A 21,032-nucleotide genomic window follows, 5' to 3' on the forward strand; every position below is an offset into this window, starting at 1 on the left:
AGGAACGTGCAGGCTCATTAATAGGAGACTCGAGAAGTGCTATGCACGGCTAGTTTGCTTGAGAAAAGAGCAGTGAGGCTTTGATTTTTAAAACCTTTTTTTTTTAAAGTTACTACTCTTACAAGGAATGACGATTGTATGATTATGAATAATCATAAGGAAAAACAAAGTATGGCTAGTTTTGTGTGTTAAGGGCAGTCTTGGTATTCTCTGTCATTCGATGCACCAAATGGAACGTTATCTTTTGAAGAGATATGGGAAAGCAAAGTCAAGCGGATTTGTCAAGAACGTGTGATGTATGCTATTGACTGCCGGTATCCTAAGTTATGAAGCTAGTATGTGAGCTTGCTTGACCAACAAGTACATATATTGTGTGTAGTAACAAAACTGAGTCACTTGTGTTGTCCTGTTGAATTAATGAATTTATCATGTTAATCAGTGACTGTGTGGGTATCAGTTAAAAGTAAGAAGGTAAAGACAGGTTCAGGAATAATGTCCGCTGTTACACAGATATGTAGGCGCGGTGGCTGAGTGGTAAAGCGCTTGTCTTTCGAACTAGGGGTCCCGGGTTTGAATCCTGGTGTGAGATTTTTACTTTTGGGATCTTTATAGCTCACCTGAGTCCAACCATCTCTAATGGGTATCTGCCATTATTTGGGGAAAAGTAAAGGCGATTAGTCGTTGTGCTGGTCTTATGACACCCTCGTTAACCGTGGGCCACTCAAGCAGATGATCTTTATATATTTTGCCCTATAGATAGCAAGTTATGAAAGGGGAACTTTACACAGACATAGATTTCAGTTGTTTTTTTTTTTCTAGTTTTCAATTTCAGTAAATGAAAATTGTATAAAAGAAAAAGTCTATGATTTACTTAACAATTTTGTCTGAATGTGATCTCATTTTGTGAATGTGGACTCATTTTGTGAATGTGAACTCATTTCCTACACTATTAGTTCACATTTTTCTCATAGACAAAAGTCTTAAGAACGTGGATGAAAGTTGGTCAAGTCAAAAATCGAAAAATTTATTTAAAGCAAAAATTTCGCACGTAAAAATAGGACTGAAGAGCTAATTAGAAAGAGCTAATAAATCACACTTCGTAGGTTCCATTAACCTTCTCTTTTTTTTCAATGAAAACAATATAACTTGTTAGTTTGCTATATTCTACATTTGACTATATTAAAATTTGTAAATGTATATTGTTTTGACTTTCAGGTTTGTGATTTTAGCATTAGTTGCTGTACCCTGGTTTATTCGTATGGCATTTTACTTTGTATTTGAAAAATCTGTCGTAGAGAGTAAGGTAAATTGTGACAGTGATTAAACTTAAAGCCTAGTTCTTTAAATGCTTCAGATTTTTCAAACAATTTTTCTATAATAAGCCTCTAGATTCCCTGTCTCTGTTTCTCATACTTCCTCTTTTTTCTTTACTCTCTCTCTCTCTCTCTCTCTCTCTTTCTCTCTTTCTCATCATGGTAAAATCATTGGCAAAATACAAACCCCATTTGGGCAGTTGTTTGAGACAAACATCTATAAAAAAGCTAACAAGATCCTCGAAATAAAGAATCACCCTTTCGGTCAGGATTTTGTGATTTTACCATCACAAAAGAGATACAAGACACCGGTAGCAAAGACAAACAGACACAAACACTCTTTTGTTCCCCTGGCAATCAAATCATTAAATAAGAACAATCTGGTATAAACTTTGTCACATGTAAATTATGAGTAAGTCTAGTGTGAATGTACACTTTGGTTTCTTATAGTTATAATGTTTTTTGTTTGGTGTAATGCACAAATTGTAAGACAAATTTCCTTACAGACAATAAAGATTATTATTATTATTATTATTATTATTATTATAAATCAAACAGGAAGAGGAGTGAGTGTTTTTTTTTTTTTGTAGTTCAAGTGCATGATTGTTATAAAATATTTACTTGGCAAAATAAAAATACGATTACTCAAGTAACTGTATTGTTTAGAAAAGGAATAAATATCCACAAGAAGTGGCACACATTTTTTGTAAAACAATACTTCGTAGTAACTTCGTACACAATCCGGGATTCTCGTTACATTCCATTGTTAAAATCTACTCCTCTGACCTGAGTGTATTCCATTCTATGTGTAGTTTCTACTGCTTACAGTTTATTGCCCAGTAAGTAATTGTTTCTTTTTTGAACAGTTAAATTCAGCTCAAAGACTTGGGCTCGAACCCCACTACTTGGGCAACATTGTATTGTATCTGTCACCTTTTCACGGACTCTTTATTGTCATCTATGTCATCTTCATACTGGACTCCTTATTTCTGGGAATCGTCAGTACAGCGATGAAAGACAAACTCAAGACCGTCTTTAGGCAATGTTTACGTGATATGAAAGAGAGGCCCAAGTAAGTACACAGGCATTGTTTGCAAGTTATGAGATTTCAAATTAAATAAATAGGCAATGTTTGCAAGTTATGAGATTTCAAATGAAATACATAGGCAATGTTTGCAAGTTATCAGATTTCAAATGAAATACATAGGCAATGTTTGCAAGTTATCAGATTTCAAATGAAATACATTGGCAATGTTTGCAAGTTAAGAGATTTCAAATGAAATACATAGGCAATGTTTGCAAGTTATTAGATTTCAAATGTAATACATAGGCATTGTTTGTAAGTTATGAGATTTCAAGTGAAATACATAGACATTATTTGCAAGTTATGAGATTTCAAATGAAATACATAGGCATTGTTTGCAAGTTATGAGATTTCAAATGAAATACATAGACATTATTTGCAAGTTATGAGATTCCAAATGAAATACATAGGCATTGTTTGCAAGTTATGAGATTTCAAATGAAATACATAGACATTATTTGCAAGTTATGAGATTTCCAATGAAATACATAGGCATTGTTTGCAAGTTATGAGATTTCAAATGAAATACATAGGCATTGTTTGCAAGTTATGAGATTTCAATTGAAATACATAGGCATTGTTTGCAAGTTATGAGATTTCAAATGAAATACATAGGCATTGTTTGCAAGTTATGAGATTTCAAATGAAATACATAGACATTATTTGCAAGTAATGAGATTTCCAATGAAATACATAGGCATTGTTTGCAAGTTATGAGATTCCAAATGAAATACATAGACATTATTTGCAAGTTATGAGATTTCCAATGAAATACATAGGCATTGTTTGCAAGTTATGAGATTTCAAATGAAATACATAGGCAATGTTTGCAAGTTATCAGATTTCAAATGAAATACATAGGCAATGTTTGCAAGTTATCAGATTTCAAATGAAATACATTGGCAATGTTTGCAAGTTATGAGATTTCAAATGAAATACATAGGCAATGTTTGCAAGTTATTAGATTTCAAATGTAATACATAGGCATTGTTTGTAAGTTATGAGATTTCAAATGAAATACATAGACATTATTTGCAAGTTATGAGATTCCAAATGAAATACATAGGCATTGTTTGCAAGTTATGAGATTTCAAATGAAATACATAGACATTATTTGCAAGTTATGAGATTTCCAATGAAATACATAGGCATTGTTTGCAAGTTATGAGATTTCAAATGAAATACATAGGCATTGTTTGCAAGTTATGAGATTTCAATTGAAATACATAGACATTATTTGCAAGTAATGAGATTTCCAATGAAATACATAGGCATTGTTTGCAAGTTATGAGATTCCAAATGAAATACATAGACATTATTTGCAAGTTATGAGATTTCCAATGAAATACATAGGCATTGTTTGCAAGTTATGAGATTTCAAATGAAATACATAGGCAATGTTTGCAAGTTATCAGATTTCAAATGAAATACATAGGCAATGTTTGCAAGTTATCAGATTTCAAATGAAATACATTGGCAATGTTTGCAAGTTATGAGATTTCAAATGAAATACATAGGCAATGTTTGCAAGTTATTAGATTTCAAATGTAATACATAGGCATTGTTTGTAAGTTATGAGATTTCAAATGAAATACATAGACATTATTTGCAAGTTATGAGATTTCAAATGAAATACATAGGCATTGTTTGCAAGTTATTAGATTTCAAATGAAATACATAGGCATTGTTTGCAAGTAATGAGATTTCCAATGAAATACATAGGCATTGTTTGCAAGTTATGAGATTCCAAATGAAATACATAGACATTATTTGCAAGTTATGAGATTTCCAATGAAATACATAGGCATTGTTTGCAAGTTATGAGATTTCCAATGAAATACATAGGCAATGTTTGCAAGTTATCAGATTTCAAATGAAATACATAGGCAATGTTTGCAAGTTATGAGATTTCAAATGAAATACATAGGCAATGTTTGCAAGTTATTAGATTTCAAATGTAATACATAGGCATTGTTTGTAAGTTATGAGATTTCAAATGAAATACATAGACATTATTTGCAAGTTATGAGATTTCAAATGAAATACATAGGCATTGTTTGCAAGTTATTAGATTTCAAATGAAATACATAGGCATTGTTTGCAAGTTATGAGATTTCAAATGAAATACATAGGCATTGTTTGCAAGTTATGAGATTTCAAATGAAATACATAGACATTATTTGCAAGTTATGAGATTTCCAATGAAATACATAGGCATTGTTTGCAAGTTATGAGATTTCCAATGAAATACATAGGCATTGTTTGCAAGTTATGAGATTTCAAATGAAATACATAGGCATTGTTTGCAAGTTATGAGATTTCAAATGAAATACATAGACATTATTTGCAAGTAATGAGATTTCCAATGAAATACATAGGCATTGTTTGCAAGTTATGAGATTCCAAATGAAATACATAGACATTATTTGCAAGTTATGAGATTTCCAATGAAATACATAGGCATTGTTTGCAAGTTATGAGATTTCCAATGAAATACATAGGCAATGTTTGCAAGTTATCAGATTTCAAATGAAATACATAGGCAATGTTTGCAAGTTATCAGATTTCAAATGAAATACATTGGCAATGTTTGCAAGTTATGAGATTTCAAATGAAATACATAGGCAATGTTTGCAAGTTATTAGATTTCAAATGTAATACATAGGCATTGTTTGTAAGTTATGAGATTTCAAATGAAATACATAGACATTATTTGCAAGTTATGAGATTTCAAATGAAATACATAGGCATTGTTTGCAAGTTATTAGATTTCAAATGAAATACATAGGCATTGTTTGCAAGTTATGAGATTTCAAATGAAATACATAGGCATTGTTTGCAAGTTATGAGATTTCAAATGAAATACATAGACATTATTTGCAAGTTATGAGATTTCCAATGAAATACATAGGCATTGTTTGCAAGTTATGAGATTTCAAATGAAATACATAGGCATTGTTTGCAAGTTATGAGATTTCAAATGAAATACATAGACATTATTTGCAAGTTATGAGATTTCCAATGAAATACATAGGCATTGTTTGCAAGTTATGAGATTTCAAATGAAATACATAGGCATTGTTTGCAAGTTATGAGATTTCAATTGAAATACATAGACATTATTTGCAAGTAATGAGATTTCCAATGAAATACATAGGCATTGTTTGCAAGTTATGAGATTCCAAATGAAATACATAGACATTATTTGCAAGTTATGAGATTTCCAATGAAATACATAGGCATTGTTTGCAAGTTATGAGATTTCAAATGAAATACATAGGCAATGTTTGCAAGTTATCAGATTTCAAATGAAATACATAGGCAATGTTTGCAAGTTATCAGATTTCAAATGAAATACATTGGCAATGTTTGCAAGTTATGAGATTTCAAATGAAATACATAGGCAATGTTTGCAAGTTATTAGATTTCAAATGTAATACATAGGCATTGTTTGTAAGTTATGAGATTTCAAATGAAATACATAGACATTATTTGCAAGTTATGAGATTTCAAATGAAATACATAGGCATTGTTTGCAAGTTATTAGATTTCAAATGAAATACATAGGCATTGTTTGCAAGTAATGAGATTTCCAATGAAATACATAGGCATTGTTTGCAAGTTATGAGATTCCAAATGAAATACATAGACATTATTTGCAAGTTATGAGATTTCCAATGAAATACATAGGCATTGTTTGCAAGTTATGAGATTTCCAATGAAATACATAGGCAATGTTTGCAAGTTATCAGATTTCAAATGAAATACATAGGCAATGTTTGCAAGTTATGAGATTTCAAATGAAATACATAGGCAATGTTTGCAAGTTATTAGATTTCAAATGTAATACATAGGCATTGTTTGTAAGTTATGAGATTTCAAATGAAATACATAGACATTATTTGCAAGTTATGAGATTTCAAATGAAATACATAGGCATTGTTTGCAAGTTATTAGATTTCAAATGAAATACATAGGCATTGTTTGCAAGTTATGAGATTTCAAATGAAATACATAGGCATTGTTTGCAAGTTATGAGATTTCAAATGAAATACATAGACATTATTTGCAAGTTATGAGATTTCCAATGAAATACATAGGCATTGTTTGCAAGTTATGAGATTTCCAATGAAATACATAGGCATTGTTTGCAAGTTATGAGATTTCAAATGAAATACATAGGCATTGTTTGCAAGTTATGAGATTTCAAATGAAATACATAGACATTATTTGCAAGTAATGAGATTTCCAATGAAATACATAGGCATTGTTTGCAAGTTATGAGATTCCAAATGAAATACATAGACATTATTTGCAAGTTATGAGATTTCCAATGAAATACATAGGCATTGTTTGCAAGTTATGAGATTTCCAATGAAATACATAGGCAATGTTTGCAAGTTATCAGATTTCAAATGAAATACATAGGCAATGTTTGCAAGTTATCAGATTTCAAATGAAATACATTGGCAATGTTTGCAAGTTATGAGATTTCAAATGAAATACATAGGCAATGTTTGCAAGTTATTAGATTTCAAATGTAATACATAGGCATTGTTTGTAAGTTATGAGATTTCAAATGAAATACATAGACATTATTTGCAAGTTATGAGATTTCAAATGAAATACATAGGCATTGTTTGCAAGTTATTAGATTTCAAATGAAATACATAGGCATTGTTTGCAAGTTATGAGATTTCAAATGAAATACATAGGCATTGTTTGCAAGTTATGAGATTTCAAATGAAATACATAGACATTATTTGCAAGTTATGAGATTTCCAATGAAATACATAGGCATTGTTTGCAAGTTATGAGATTTCAAATGAAATACATAGGCATTGTTTGCAAGTTATGAGATTTCAAATGAAATACATAGACATTATTTGCAAGTAATGAGATTTCCAATGAAATACATAGGCATTGTTTGCAAGTTATGAGATTCCAAATGAAATACATAGACATTGTTTGCAAGTTATGAGATTCCAAATGAAATACATAGACATTATTTGCAAGTTATGAGATTTCCAATGAAATACATAGGCATTGTTTGCAAGTTATGAGATTTCAAATGAAATACATAGGCAATGTTTGCAAGTTATCAGATTTCAAATGAAATACATAGGCAATGTTTGCAAGTTATCAGATTTCAAATGAAATACATTGGCAATGTTTGCAAGTTATGAGATTTCAAATGAAATACATAGGCAATGTTTGCAAGTTATTAGATTTCAAATGTAATACATAGGCATTGTTTGTAAGTTATGAGATTTCAAATGAAATACATAGACATTATTTGCAAGTTATGAGATTCCAAATGAAATACATAGGCATTGTTTGCAAGTTATGAGATTTCAAATGAAATACATAGACATTATTTGCAAGTTATGAGATTTCCAATGAAATACATAGGCATTGTTTGCAAGTTATGAGATTTCAAATGAAATACATAGGCATTGTTTGCAAGTTATGAGATTTCAATTGAAATACATAGACATTATTTGCAAGTAATGAGATTTCCAATGAAATACATAGGCATTGTTTGCAAGTTATGAGATTCCAAATGAAATACATAGACATTATTTGCAAGTTATGAGATTTCCAATGAAATACATAGGCATTGTTTGCAAGTTATGAGATTTCAAATGAAATACATAGGCAATGTTTGCAAGTTATCAGATTTCAAATGAAATACATAGGCAATGTTTGCAAGTTATCAGATTTCAAATGAAATACATTGGCAATGTTTGCAAGTTATGAGATTTCAAATGAAATACATAGGCAATGTTTGCAAGTTATTAGATTTCAAATGTAATACATAGGCATTGTTTGTAAGTTATGAGATTTCAAATGAAATACATAGACATTATTTGCAAGTTATGAGATTTCAAATGAAATACATAGGCATTGTTTGCAAGTTATTAGATTTCAAATGAAATACATAGGCATTGTTTGCAAGTAATGAGATTTCCAATGAAATACATAGGCATTGTTTGCAAGTTATGAGATTCCAAATGAAATACATAGACATTATTTGCAAGTTATGAGATTTCCAATGAAATACATAGGCATTGTTTGCAAGTTATGAGATTTCCAATGAAATACATAGGCAATGTTTGCAAGTTATCAGATTTCAAATGAAATACATAGGCAATGTTTGCAAGTTATGAGATTTCAAATGAAATACATAGGCAATGTTTGCAAGTTATTAGATTTCAAATGTAATACATAGGCATTGTTTGTAAGTTATGAGATTTCAAATGAAATACATAGACATTATTTGCAAGTTATGAGATTTCAAATGAAATACATAGGCATTGTTTGCAAGTTATTAGATTTCAAATGAAATACATAGGCATTGTTTGCAAGTTATGAGATTTCAAATGAAATACATAGGCATTGTTTGCAAGTTATGAGATTTCAAATGAAATACATAGACATTATTTGCAAGTTATGAGATTTCCAATGAAATACATAGGCATTGTTTGCAAGTTATGAGATTTCCAATGAAATACATAGGCATTGTTTGCAAGTTATGAGATTTCAAATGAAATACATAGGCATTGTTTGCAAGTTATGAGATTTCAAATGAAATACATAGACATTATTTGCAAGTAATGAGATTTCCAATGAAATACATAGGCATTGTTTGCAAGTTATGAGATTCCAAATGAAATACATAGACATTATTTGCAAGTTATGAGATTTCCAATGAAATACATAGGCATTGTTTGCAAGTTATGAGATTTCCAATGAAATACATAGGCAATGTTTGCAAGTTATCAGATTTCAAATGAAATACATAGGCAATGTTTGCAAGTTATCAGATTTCAAATGAAATACATTGGCAATGTTTGCAAGTTATGAGATTTCAAATGAAATACATAGGCAATGTTTGCAAGTTATTAGATTTCAAATGTAATACATAGGCATTGTTTGTAAGTTATGAGATTTCAAATGAAATACATAGACATTATTTGCAAGTTATGAGATTTCAAATGAAATACATAGGCATTGTTTGCAAGTTATTAGATTTCAAATGAAATACATAGGCATTGTTTGCAAGTTATGAGATTTCAAATGAAATACATAGGCATTGTTTGCAAGTTATGAGATTTCAAATGAAATACATAGACATTATTTGCAAGTTATGAGATTTCCAATGAAATACATAGGCATTGTTTGCAAGTTATGAGATTTCAAATGAAATACATAGGCATTGTTTGCAAGTTATGAGATTTCAAATGAAATACATAGACATTATTTGCAAGTAATGAGATTTCCAATGAAATACATAGGCATTGTTTGCAAGTTATGAGATTCCAAATGAAATACATAGACATTATTTGCAAGTTATGAGATTCCAAATGAAATACATAGACATTATTTGCAAGTTATGATATTTCCAATGAAATACCTATGGAAAGTTTGTAAGTTATGAGATTTGAAAGTACACAGGCAATGTTTGTAAGAGTTGAGAGGTCAAAGTAAGAAAATCGTTTTAGTTATCGAGAAAATAAAGAAGAATATTTTTAGCATATAAGACATGGCTTAGGAAATGCAAGTTTTAATCTATCGTGTAGTTTCAGGTAACGTTTACAGAAAATTTTTAATTAGAAGTGACTGTATGTAACGATCTCATTTGAATAAATTTACATTTTGTTACTTCGTTTCAGGCTGGTTGTGGTTGGCTGGCTAACTCAGCTGATCGTAAAACCTTTCACTTACTTTGGAGTTGTTGGATTCATCTTTTTCATTCCCTATCTCTTGATACTTCTGGTGATAGCCCTACCCATCAGTGCCTTCTACGTCTTCCCGACGCTCAACCTCAGTATCAGGCTCATCATTCAGTTCTTCATCTTCCTCTGCCCTTCTGGGTAAGGCCAATCAACGTTTAAGATAGGAAACTATTAGTTACGAGATAGAATTGTTTCGGCTTTGTGTATTTTTTTAAATATAAAGATCAACATCCTGTGATAACCACTATTATATCGGAGATTTTCGTTCAATGGTAGAGTAACTATATATAACTAGCTTTTTACAAAGCTTAAATCATTTCACTCTGTCTGTTAAAGAGTTTGTACATGTTACTTGGAGCAAATTAAAACTTTGCACAATTATTCATTGGCGAAGACAAAAATTAATAAACAAAAAATTAACAATTAGTGATTGCATAACTGGTAATGAATTATTTTGTCTAAAACTAACAAGGAAAATTAATCCTTAGCACAGATATGGTTAAATACGTAGGGTTTCGTCCCCGTAGATAATTGTTAACGCCATTTCTTGCACACGCATTCTCGGATCAAGTTGATACTTTAAACATTTATTTATTGTACCTAACAAAACATGAATCAATTAACAAATTAACCTATTAGGCAATTAATTATTGTTTTGTTTGATATGAAATAACTTCTAAATTATTGCGATATATAGTTGTAAGTGCGGATTTCTTCCCTTTAGATAAGTTTCTTTTATTTTTTTAATGACTTTTAAAGTATTTGACTTGTTTGGTGTATCCGGTGGACAAACTAAAGTGTTGATACGCTTTGTTTTTGAAAATGTTCTATGACAATGTTTGTGTACTATGACAATGTTTGTGCACTATGACAATGTTTGTGCACTATGACAATGTTTGTGCACTATGACAATGTTTGCGTACTATGACAATGTTTGTGTACTATGACAATGTTTGTGTACTATGACAATGTTTGTGCACTATGACAATGTTTGTGTACTATGACAATGTTTGTGTACAATGACAATGATTGTGTACTATGGCAATGTTTTTGTACTTGTTAGAACTGCGGATCAAAATTTCTAAAGATCTTCCGCTTGGTGCATAAAATAATTTCATAAGGAGAAAGCATTAGAGTTTCACTCTCTGACTTCTAACTTATTTAACAACAAAAAGACAACTAACTACCAGAAATAGAAGAGATTTGATACGAAGATTAACTGCTATGCACTGAGACAATTTTAAAATAGTTAAAACTCTCTTTTTTTTTTAAATTTAGTTGGCAACATTGGAATTTGAATTAGCGTCCTTGACATTCTTTACTTTTTCTGTAGTTTTTCGTAAAAAAATCTTCTATAGAAGGACAGCTGCCCCGTCTCATTGCATGATCTCATTTAGTTGAGCATTAAAATTATAGCGTATTTGTTCATGAGACTTCTCCATTGTTAATAATAATGTCAGAGGGCGGTACTGCTGCTGACCTGCCAAATCACCAGAAAATTCGTCAGTGGAAACTGTTAAAGGTACTATGATGAATTTTGTTTCTCTTTAACGAAACTCGACCCTGGCAGCGCCAGAGAATGAATACTCGTTCGTTTCTGACATAATAATAATAATCTTTATTGTCCGTAAGGAAATTTGTCTTTTAATTTGTGCATTGCACCAAACAAACCATTAAAACTATAAAAAAAACAAAATGTACATTCACACCAGACTCACTCATAATTTACATGTGAAAAGTTGAAAATTGAAAAACAGATTTCCTTAAATTTTATTGAGATTTCTGCATTATACAAGACTTCTCCGCTGACGGCATTTCTTTAAAATAATTCACTTCTGTTGGAGATTTTCACGATCAATTGCCGATTCTAAATAATGTTAAGGACGCTATATTAAAATACTACTGTAGAATTTCGATATCATAGTATTAAAAAGTTCCAAATGTGATCGCATACCATCTAAATAGCATAGCTTAACAACACTTCCTACTTTCTGTACACCGGATACACCAAAAAAAAAACTTATTTTTTAAAATGATTTGCCTTTATTTTATGCAATCTCCAAAAGGATTAGAAAGTCATATTGAAAGAGCATTGCGCGAATAGATCTAAATGAACGCTGTGTTTAACATATTTATTCAACTCAGGTTTGTCCAGAGATGCAAAGCTCGAATGCCCAAGTTACTCCCCGTGAGGCAAGGGCTACAACTCACTCAAGTGACAGCCAATGAAACATTTGTCAAGAGAAAACATTATTCCACAAAAGGCATCGTTCTACAGATTCTGGCCATATTTATGTGTCTCATCACTTTCTGGTAAGATCTTGATTAAAAGTTGGCAAACTTTCTAAATCATTCTGAATCAGTTTGTCGATATAGTAGTTTAGCATTAGTTTAAAAAATGTTTCGAAAAAAGAAAACAAAGCCATTAAAAAATATTTATATATAAAGTCAGGGTCGGCCTTAAGCCAATTTGACCGATTGCTCCGATTGGGCCCCGCGCCTGGCATGGGTCCCGAAATTTACATTAAGCATATCACTTTCAGTAACGGCTCTTGTCATAGGCTTTTAAATATGTAGGACTTCAAGGGTTAACTTATTTAATGAAGCCTATTGTACGAATGACGTAACCTTAATTAACCCGTCGGATCCTATTGCGTTTGAGTTGCTTCCGATGCATGTTGTATAACAAATGTTGGTACAATTAATCAATAGTAATAGTTGCTATTGTTAAAAAAAATTAGATGTGGGGCATCGCAAGCATCCATTTAATTGGGCCCCGCAATTGGTATTCCTTACGTAGACGAAGCTCCTCCCTTCAATTATAAAGAAGAATGCAGTCTTATCATCGTGGCTACGAAGGTACCCGTGTAGGCAGGGCCGGTCCTACAGATTGCGGGGCCCTGTACGAAACGGATTGCGCGGGGCCCATTCTGGTTTGTGATAATGGATAATAAGTGAAAATTAAGATTTTGTATTAGAAAATAAATTCGTCTTTGCATTTTATTAATACTTTACTAAGTAAAAAATCACTGTCAAATTAGATTTACGAACCATCTACAGTAGATAGTAGTTTTCCAACAAAAAGCCGATAAACATTCAGATCTGCCTTTTAGATTTACTATCGACTAGCAAAATATCTTTTTTTGTTTTTTCTTAAGATGTCGAGATATATTTGGATCTATATTTGTATGTCAGTGACTATTAAAGTAAATTAAGTATTTGAACTCCTGTTTTGTTTAAAATTTGCTGTATCGTCATATTTTTATTAAATGAAACTGACAATGATGATTATTTTTTAATCGCAAGTAGGATTGGCGTTGTCCATATTGAATGACACCCCGACATGATAATTTTGTCTGTTTTTAAGGAGATTTGCATCAGTTTTCAGAAGATTAAAAAAATTTCAGAACATTTTAATGAATTTTTCGTATATTTCGCAAGTTAAAAAGGTCCAATGTTATAATTTACATGCAGAATTCGCGCGGGACCTATGAACGTGCGGGACCCACTGCGCCGCATAGGTTGCGGTGGCCTAAGACCGGCCCTGCGTGTAGGTCTAGTTAAGTCTTCAGTGTGAACTTTCGGACATGAGTTTATTGAAGCCAATAACATATTATACAAATGGGAATATAGATTTAGAAAAGAAAATAAAAGCACAAAATATTCAACATCAATAGATTCTCTCTCTGTTCAGTTTAATATTCACGATTACCTCCCTTTAAAGAGCTCTTCTCAGTGATGTATTGGGTTACTTAAACCTGTCAGCAATAGCTGATACTTGTCTCCCTTTAAAATATAGACTCTATTAGTTACTTTGTATACATGTAAATGTTAATTTCTTGAAGCATGGCATTATTGTAACAATAAAAAATATTTATGTACTTGAGTATATCTTAATTATTGATAAAGATTATAGATTGTTACAATAATAACATGCTTCAATAAATTAACCTTTGCATATACAGTATATATAGGCCTATGCTTAAGTATACCATAATCCATGATAGATTGCAACACTATTACACTTTACGTGATTATTATTAGACATTTGAACAATCAACTAAAAGAATGTCGACTACGCTAAGTCGAACAAGACTGCTGCCCCAACTAAATTTAAAAACAAAATGAGCCAACGTTCGGAGTGTCATTTTGTTATTGAATGCATTGATGACTAACCTATAACTTTAAAATGCACAATTATATCTGGGTAGTGACCAACTTAAAAAAAAAAGTTTCAATTCTACCCCTGCCATAGAGTGAAAGTCTACTGCTTCCTTCCTCATGAACTTAGTCTGTGCTACTAAGTGAAGAGCTTCCACAATATGACTCTGCAGAGCTTAAAAAAAAAACAGTGCACTAAAATTTACCTTTTAAAAAAGACACTTTCCAATCAGCCAATCAGCCAATCAGCACTTTGTTTTATACACCGGATACACCAAACAAAAGATAGTTATTTATAGTTTTTTTGGGCCGTGAAAATCTCCAATTAGCATGATCTTCTTAGGTCACTCACACTGCTGGTCATGGAGGTCTGTTCGTTCTTTGTGGAGTTGTTCGTCTACACCTTCATGGGATTGATTGTCAACGCTGGAGTTATCTTTCAGTATCTGTCACTTCTCTTGTTGGTCCTATTTTACTGCAAGGACATTCTGGCTAAAGTACATATCATGTACCTGGACTTTCACAAGGTAAGGACATTCTGGCTAAAGTACATATCATGTACTTGGACTTTACTAAGGTAAGGACATTCTGGCTAAAGTACATATCATGTACCTGGACTTTCACAAGGTAAGGACATTCTGGCTAAAGTACATATTTAGCTGGACTTTCACAAGGTAAGGACATTCTGGCTAAAGTACATATCATGTACTTGGACTTTCATAAGGTAAGGACATTCTGGCTAAAGTACATATTTACCTGGACTTTCACAAGGTAAGGACATTCTGGCTAAAGTACACATTTACCTGGACTTTCACAAGGTAAGGACATTCTGGCTAAAGTACATATCATGTACTTGGACTTTCACAAGGTAAGGACATTCTGGCTAAAGTACACATTTACCTGGACTTTCACAAGGTAAGGACATTCTGGCTAAAGTACATATCATGTACCTGGACTTTCACAAGGTAAGGATATTCTGGCTAAAGTACATATCATGTACTTGGACTTTCACAAGGTAAGGACATTCTGGCTAAAGTACACATTTACCTGGACTTTCACAAGGTAAGGACATTCTGGCTAAAGTACATATCATGTACCTGGACTTTCACAAGGTAAGGATATTCTGGCTAAAGTACATATCATGTACTTGGACTTTCATAAGGTAAGGGCATTCTGGCTAAAGTACATATTTACCTGGACTTTCACAAGGTAAGGACATTCTGGCTAAAGTACACATTTTACCTGGACTTTCACAAGGTAAGGACATTCTGGCTAAAGTACATATCATGTACTTGGACTTTCACAAGGTAAGGACATTCTGGCTAAAGTACATATCATGTACCTGGACTTTCACAAGGTAAGGACATTCTGGCTAAAGTACATATCATGTACCTGGACTTTCACAAGGTAAGGACATTCTGGCTAAAGTATATATCATGTACCTGGACTTTCACAAGGTAAGGACATTCTGGCTAAAGTACATATCATGTACCTGGACTTTCACAAGGTAAGGATATTCTGGCTAAAGTACATATTATGTCTATTGGTCATCTGCTTATTATTTATTTGGCCAATGGTTAACGAGCAGGGTGTCATGTGGCCAGCACAACCACCAACCGCATTAACATCTTCTGCCCTTTAGATTGCAAAATCTGAAAGGAGAACTTTACGTTTGCATATCATGTACCTGGACTTTCACAAGGGAAGAACAACGCCAAGCATACGATAAGACTGTTTTATTTGTTTTTATAACAGAGAAAAATGTATTACCTTACATTATATTTCGTTACATTCTATAAAAAATAACAGGTAAGGGCAGGGGCGGACTGGGTGTCAAAATAGGCCCGGGCATTTCTATAAAATTCGGCCCACAAATTCTCTATCATGTGATGGGCATCCATGTCCAGGTGTATCGGTCCTTAAAAATCATTGTTTAGTTTGATAATGTATCGATATGCATGCATACAGTGAACTCTATATCTTAATAAGCATGCAATATAGCGTCTTTTTAAATCAGCAATTATGTAAGCCCTAAAAAGTTGAAGCTTACTAGTAGCACTGTCTACATATTTTCTACATTTTATTTTCGGAAAATGTGTTTGATTAAAAGATTATTACACTGTAATGTCTGTGAAAGACTTTTGTTTAAACACGACGCTCAGAGGGCCTTTTATAAAAATAATAATAATAACATAATAAGGACATTATAAAACCTTTCACAACTTGATATGTGCCATAGTGACTTCGATCAGGCATTTCGGTGGCCCTACCGGCCCATTTGGGTACCGGCCCACCGGGCATTTGCCCAAATGCCCATATAGCCAGTCCGCCCCTGGGTAAGGGGAACTAAAGTTTTTTAGTCATTATTGTACATATTATATTTGAAGATGATTTAAAATACACACAGAGATTGTAACAACATGCAGGCACATCATGAATATCTAAACCTTTGTCCTATCTCGTAGTAAATTCTTTTTAAACTGCAACAGAATCTCTCTGGCTTTATGGAACAGTTTTATTCAATGCTTGTGTCATTGTGTCCAGGGATCTCTAAACTCACCCAGGGCATGGATTGAGAAAGAGAGAGAGAAAGAGATGGAGGTGTATGGAGAAATGTGCAAATTGTTAGCTGACAAACATAACTTTTGAAACCGGTGACCTCGTGATGATGTTTTCTTTTTTTTTTCCCGCTACAAACAGTTTGTAAAGAACGAATAATTGAGTCAGTCTTATCACGTGATCACGTCATATTTCCCTGGCAGCTGCTAGATGCTAGTATAGCTAGGCATACAACGCATCAAATCCTTACTTTCGAATGCGACCTCCAAGGACTTTCAGTAGACTTCAGGGTGACTTTTAAACTTCATTTCATACGATACTCTCGTCACTCAATCAAAATACTCCCACAATTACAGACAATTTAAAATAAAAAGAACTCTGCGGATTATGCAAATCAAGTTAAACTGTTGAATTAGCCAATGACAAAACAAAAAGCCCATCAAAATGTCCACAATGGATGGATGTACGCGGGTGAAAACATTGAAAATAAAATGTGTGTCAACTCAAATCTTAATTCTACCCCTTGTTGTTGTCCCTTAGGTTGTGCATAAAGAGTTGTTGGACATGATCAGAGACGAAATGAATGAAGTGGCCAAGAAGGAAGCATTAGACCAAGAAAACACAGTTTTTAATGTCAAAGGTGCAGTAGCCACTTACAGTGGTCAGCTAACAAAACCACAGATCATAGTAAAGGTAGTCACTCTTAGCGCAGAATATACAATATAAAGTCAGAAGAATAAACAATCAAAGTCTTATCAACTTCTAGCTGATTGTTTAGAAAAGTTTTATATATATGCATTTTAATTAGTTTTTTTACTTAGTATTTTGTTTCAGTTTTTATGGGAAAAAAAAACAGCGTAGCTCTATTTAATGTGTGAAATAAAAAAGTTTTATTTGTTATTCTGCACAGCCAGATAAAACTTTTTAGGTTGGATATGTGGATGATTACTGTTGTGGGCAGTCGTTGACTTGTAGCACCAAACTGCTGGTAGACAACTAAACCGATGTAGGCGGTTTAAATCTTAAATTATAAAGCTTGAAATCACTTGAATAACTACTTTGTGAACGAAACTAAATATATATTCTATTATAATAGAAACAAAATGTAACTTGAGGTGACAGGAAATAATTGTAGTAGACTTCAATAATGATATAAAATGGTATTTTTGAACAAAATCTAACTCACTAAAAAACTACGCCTATTCATTCTGGCCTTCTGGTGTCATCTGGCCTACCCAAGACAGCTTACGACAATGGCTATTTTCTTGCATCATTCATACCAACCAATCGTTAACTACCTCTCATCACCACCATAGAAACACACACACTCCATAACAATAGCATAGGAAGACTAAATGGACACCACATAGCCTGAACGATGAAGGCTTAGGAAGATATTCCAGTGAATTCAATTGGGGGCTTCGGAAAATGCTTTTTTGTTTCTCTAAGCCTGAAACTGATGGTATGAAAAAAATTATGCAGTGTCTAATACCGTACATTGCTTTTTTTAAGATTAAAGGTTGCAAAGAAAAAAAAAGTAAAAATAATACAAAAATTGGGGCGGGGGAAAGATCACGGTCAATATATATATATGTGTGTGTGTGTGTAGATTGAGTTGAGAAGTCGAAGAAAAGGGATAGAGTGTACGAAGAACTGACGTTTTGTTTTTGTCCGGTGGGGGGGATATGTGAAAGTGCTACTAAAATTTCATTGTAACAGATAACATTCATTAACGGACTAGAAAATAGGTTAGGTGGCCCGTTTATTAAAGAAAAAAAAAAGGAGGTGTTCCGGCCATAATAAACAATATAAAGCCTAGGAACAAATCAACGAGTGCCTACTGCTAGTACTACATAAATGTTTAGTTTGCTATATTATTTGAACATATCGTAGTAATTGATTCTTTTAAAATATAAAATATATTGCTTTGTGTATACTTTAGGATGGCCGGCCCTATTGGCACACGAAGGGTATGCTTGTGTTTCTGGACAGACAGGACACGCCGTGTACCCCGGAGAAATTCTTCCACAAGACTATTGACCTCAACTACTACTGCTGCCCTGGGCCGATCCATAAGAACGTTGGTAACGCTGTTTTGGAACTCTTCAGGATCACATTGTTTCTCCTCTTTGTCGTTTTGGTTGTCATGGCGTTTGGAAACGTCTACAGCATCTCGTCAACCAATCAGCTTTTAGCTACAGTTGTGGGCGGATTTTTGCCTTACATGTTTAGGTAAATGCAACACAAGTCTTTCTTTTCTATGAACTGATTCTGAAACATGGAAGAGTAGGTAGCAAGAGCCAAATAACTTTTATAGCGATCCATCAATTGGATTTAAATTATCAACGTATTTTTTTTTTGTTTAAACTGTAATAAACTATTGTGCAGAATTACCATAGTCATAGTTACAGGGCCGGTCCTAGCAATTGCGAGCCCTATGCGAAACGGATTGCGCGGGGCCTAGTCTGGGTAGGGATAAGCATAATGTCAAAATTAAAATTATTTTAGTTAGAAAATACTTTCGTCTTTGCAATAAATTTTTAATAAATGAAAGCCCGCAATGCTGGTTTTATTTATTGGCACCCCAAAAATGACAATATCGTCTATTTTCAGGAGATTTTAATAATTTCAGGAGATTTCAAGGAGTTTTTCGTATATTTTGCTTTGTCAGGAGATTTCCTAAAAATCAGGAAGCCGTGGAAACCCTATAATTATATAAAAGTTATAATGATTTAATTTAATAATTTACACTTACAATTAGCGCGAGCCCTATGAAAGAGCGGTGCCCACTGCGACCGCATAGGTTGCAGTGGGCTAAGACCGGCCCAGCGGCCCTGCATATTAAACTGAGTCTGTAGTGCAAAGGTTTTCATTTGGGTTGTAAACTTTGCCAAGTTTGATCTTATATTGACTTAATTACTATAGAATGGCTTCTTTGCAGCACACCAATATGACAGCCAACGGGATTCGATCTCGGCACCATCGTGAAGCCATCTGAAACATTGTGCATAATCATTATCTATGTTGATAAGTTCTGGGAACTAGTGGCTTTATTATCCTTGAATATTGTAACGGTTTTTCCTCAATCTGTCAAATTTCCTTGTGTCTTACTTCTCTTATCCTACTTCTGTAATCTGTCACTTGTGTCTTACTTCTCTTATCCTACTTCTGTAATCTGTCACTTGTGTCTTACTTCTCTTATCCTACTTCTGTAATCTGTCACTTGTGTCTTACTTCTATTATCCTACTTCTCTAATCTGTCACTTGTGTCTTACTTCTCTTATCCTACTTCTCTAATCTGTCACTTGTATCTTACTTCTATTATCCTGCCTCTCTAATCTGTCACTTGTGTCGTACTTCTATTATCCTACTTCTGTAATCTGTCACTTGTGTCTTACTTCTCTTATCCTACTTCTGTAATCTGTCACTTGTGTCTTACTTCTATTATCCTACCTCTGTAATCTGTCACTTGTGTCTTACTTCTCTTATCCTACTTCTGTAATCTGTCACTTGTGTCTTACTTCTCTTATCCTACTTCTGTAATCTGTCAATTGTGTCTTACTTCTCTTATCCTACTTCTGTAATCTGTCACTTGTGTCTTACTTCTCTTATCCTACTTCTCTAATCTGTCACTTGTGTCTTACTTCTCTTATCCTACTTCTCTAATCTGTCACTTGTGTCTTACTTCTCTTATCCTACTTCTCTAATCTGTAACTTGTGTCTTACTTCTCTTATCCTACTTCTGTAATCTGTCACTTGTGTCTTACTTCTCTTATCCTACTTCTGTAATCTGTCACTTGTGTCTTACTTCTATTATCCTACTTCTGTAATCTGTCACTTGTGTCTTACTTCTCTTATCCTACTTCTGTAATCTGTTACTTGTGTCTTACTTCTCTTATCCTACTTCTCTAATCTGTCACTTGTGTCTTACTTATCTTATCCTACTTCTGTAATCTTTCACTTGTGTCTTACTTCTATTATCCTACTTCTGTAATCTGTCACTTGTGTCTTACTTCTCTTATCCTACTTCTGTAATCTGTCACTTGTGTCTTACTTCTCTTATCCTACTTCTGTAATCTGTCACTTGTGTCTTACTTCTCTTATCCTACTTCTGTAATCTGTCACTTGTGTATTACTTCTCTTATCCTACTTCTGTAATCTGTCACTTGTGTCTTA

The 21,032-nt window shown here is 32.9% G+C and overlaps 1 protein-coding gene across 7 annotated transcripts in view; it reads left to right on the forward strand.

The window, feature by feature from the left end:
* The window catches only part of LOC106052668 (uncharacterized), a 41,208-nt gene that overhangs the window by 13,176 nt on the left and 7,000 nt on the right, over window positions 1-21,032 (forward strand). For all 7 annotated transcript variants that reach the window (XM_056026961.1, XM_056026965.1, XM_056026962.1 and 4 more), the window contains exons 10-16: window positions 1,216-1,303; window positions 2,180-2,385; window positions 10,074-10,274; window positions 12,282-12,449; window positions 14,641-14,824; window positions 17,397-17,549; window positions 18,799-19,088. In XM_056026961.1, coding sequence (XP_055882936.1) covers window positions 1,216-1,303; window positions 2,180-2,385; window positions 10,074-10,274; window positions 12,282-12,449; window positions 14,641-14,824; window positions 17,397-17,549; window positions 18,799-19,088 — 1,290 coding nt within the window. The remainder of the gene's footprint in view (window positions 1-1,215; window positions 1,304-2,179; window positions 2,386-10,073; window positions 10,275-12,281; window positions 12,450-14,640; window positions 14,825-17,396; window positions 17,550-18,798; window positions 19,089-21,032) is intronic.

The sequence above is a fragment of the Biomphalaria glabrata genome, chromosome 4 (genome assembly GCF_947242115.1).
Source record: "Biomphalaria glabrata chromosome 4, xgBioGlab47.1, whole genome shotgun sequence".
Lineage (NCBI taxonomy): Eukaryota > Metazoa > Mollusca > Gastropoda > Planorbidae > Biomphalaria > Biomphalaria glabrata.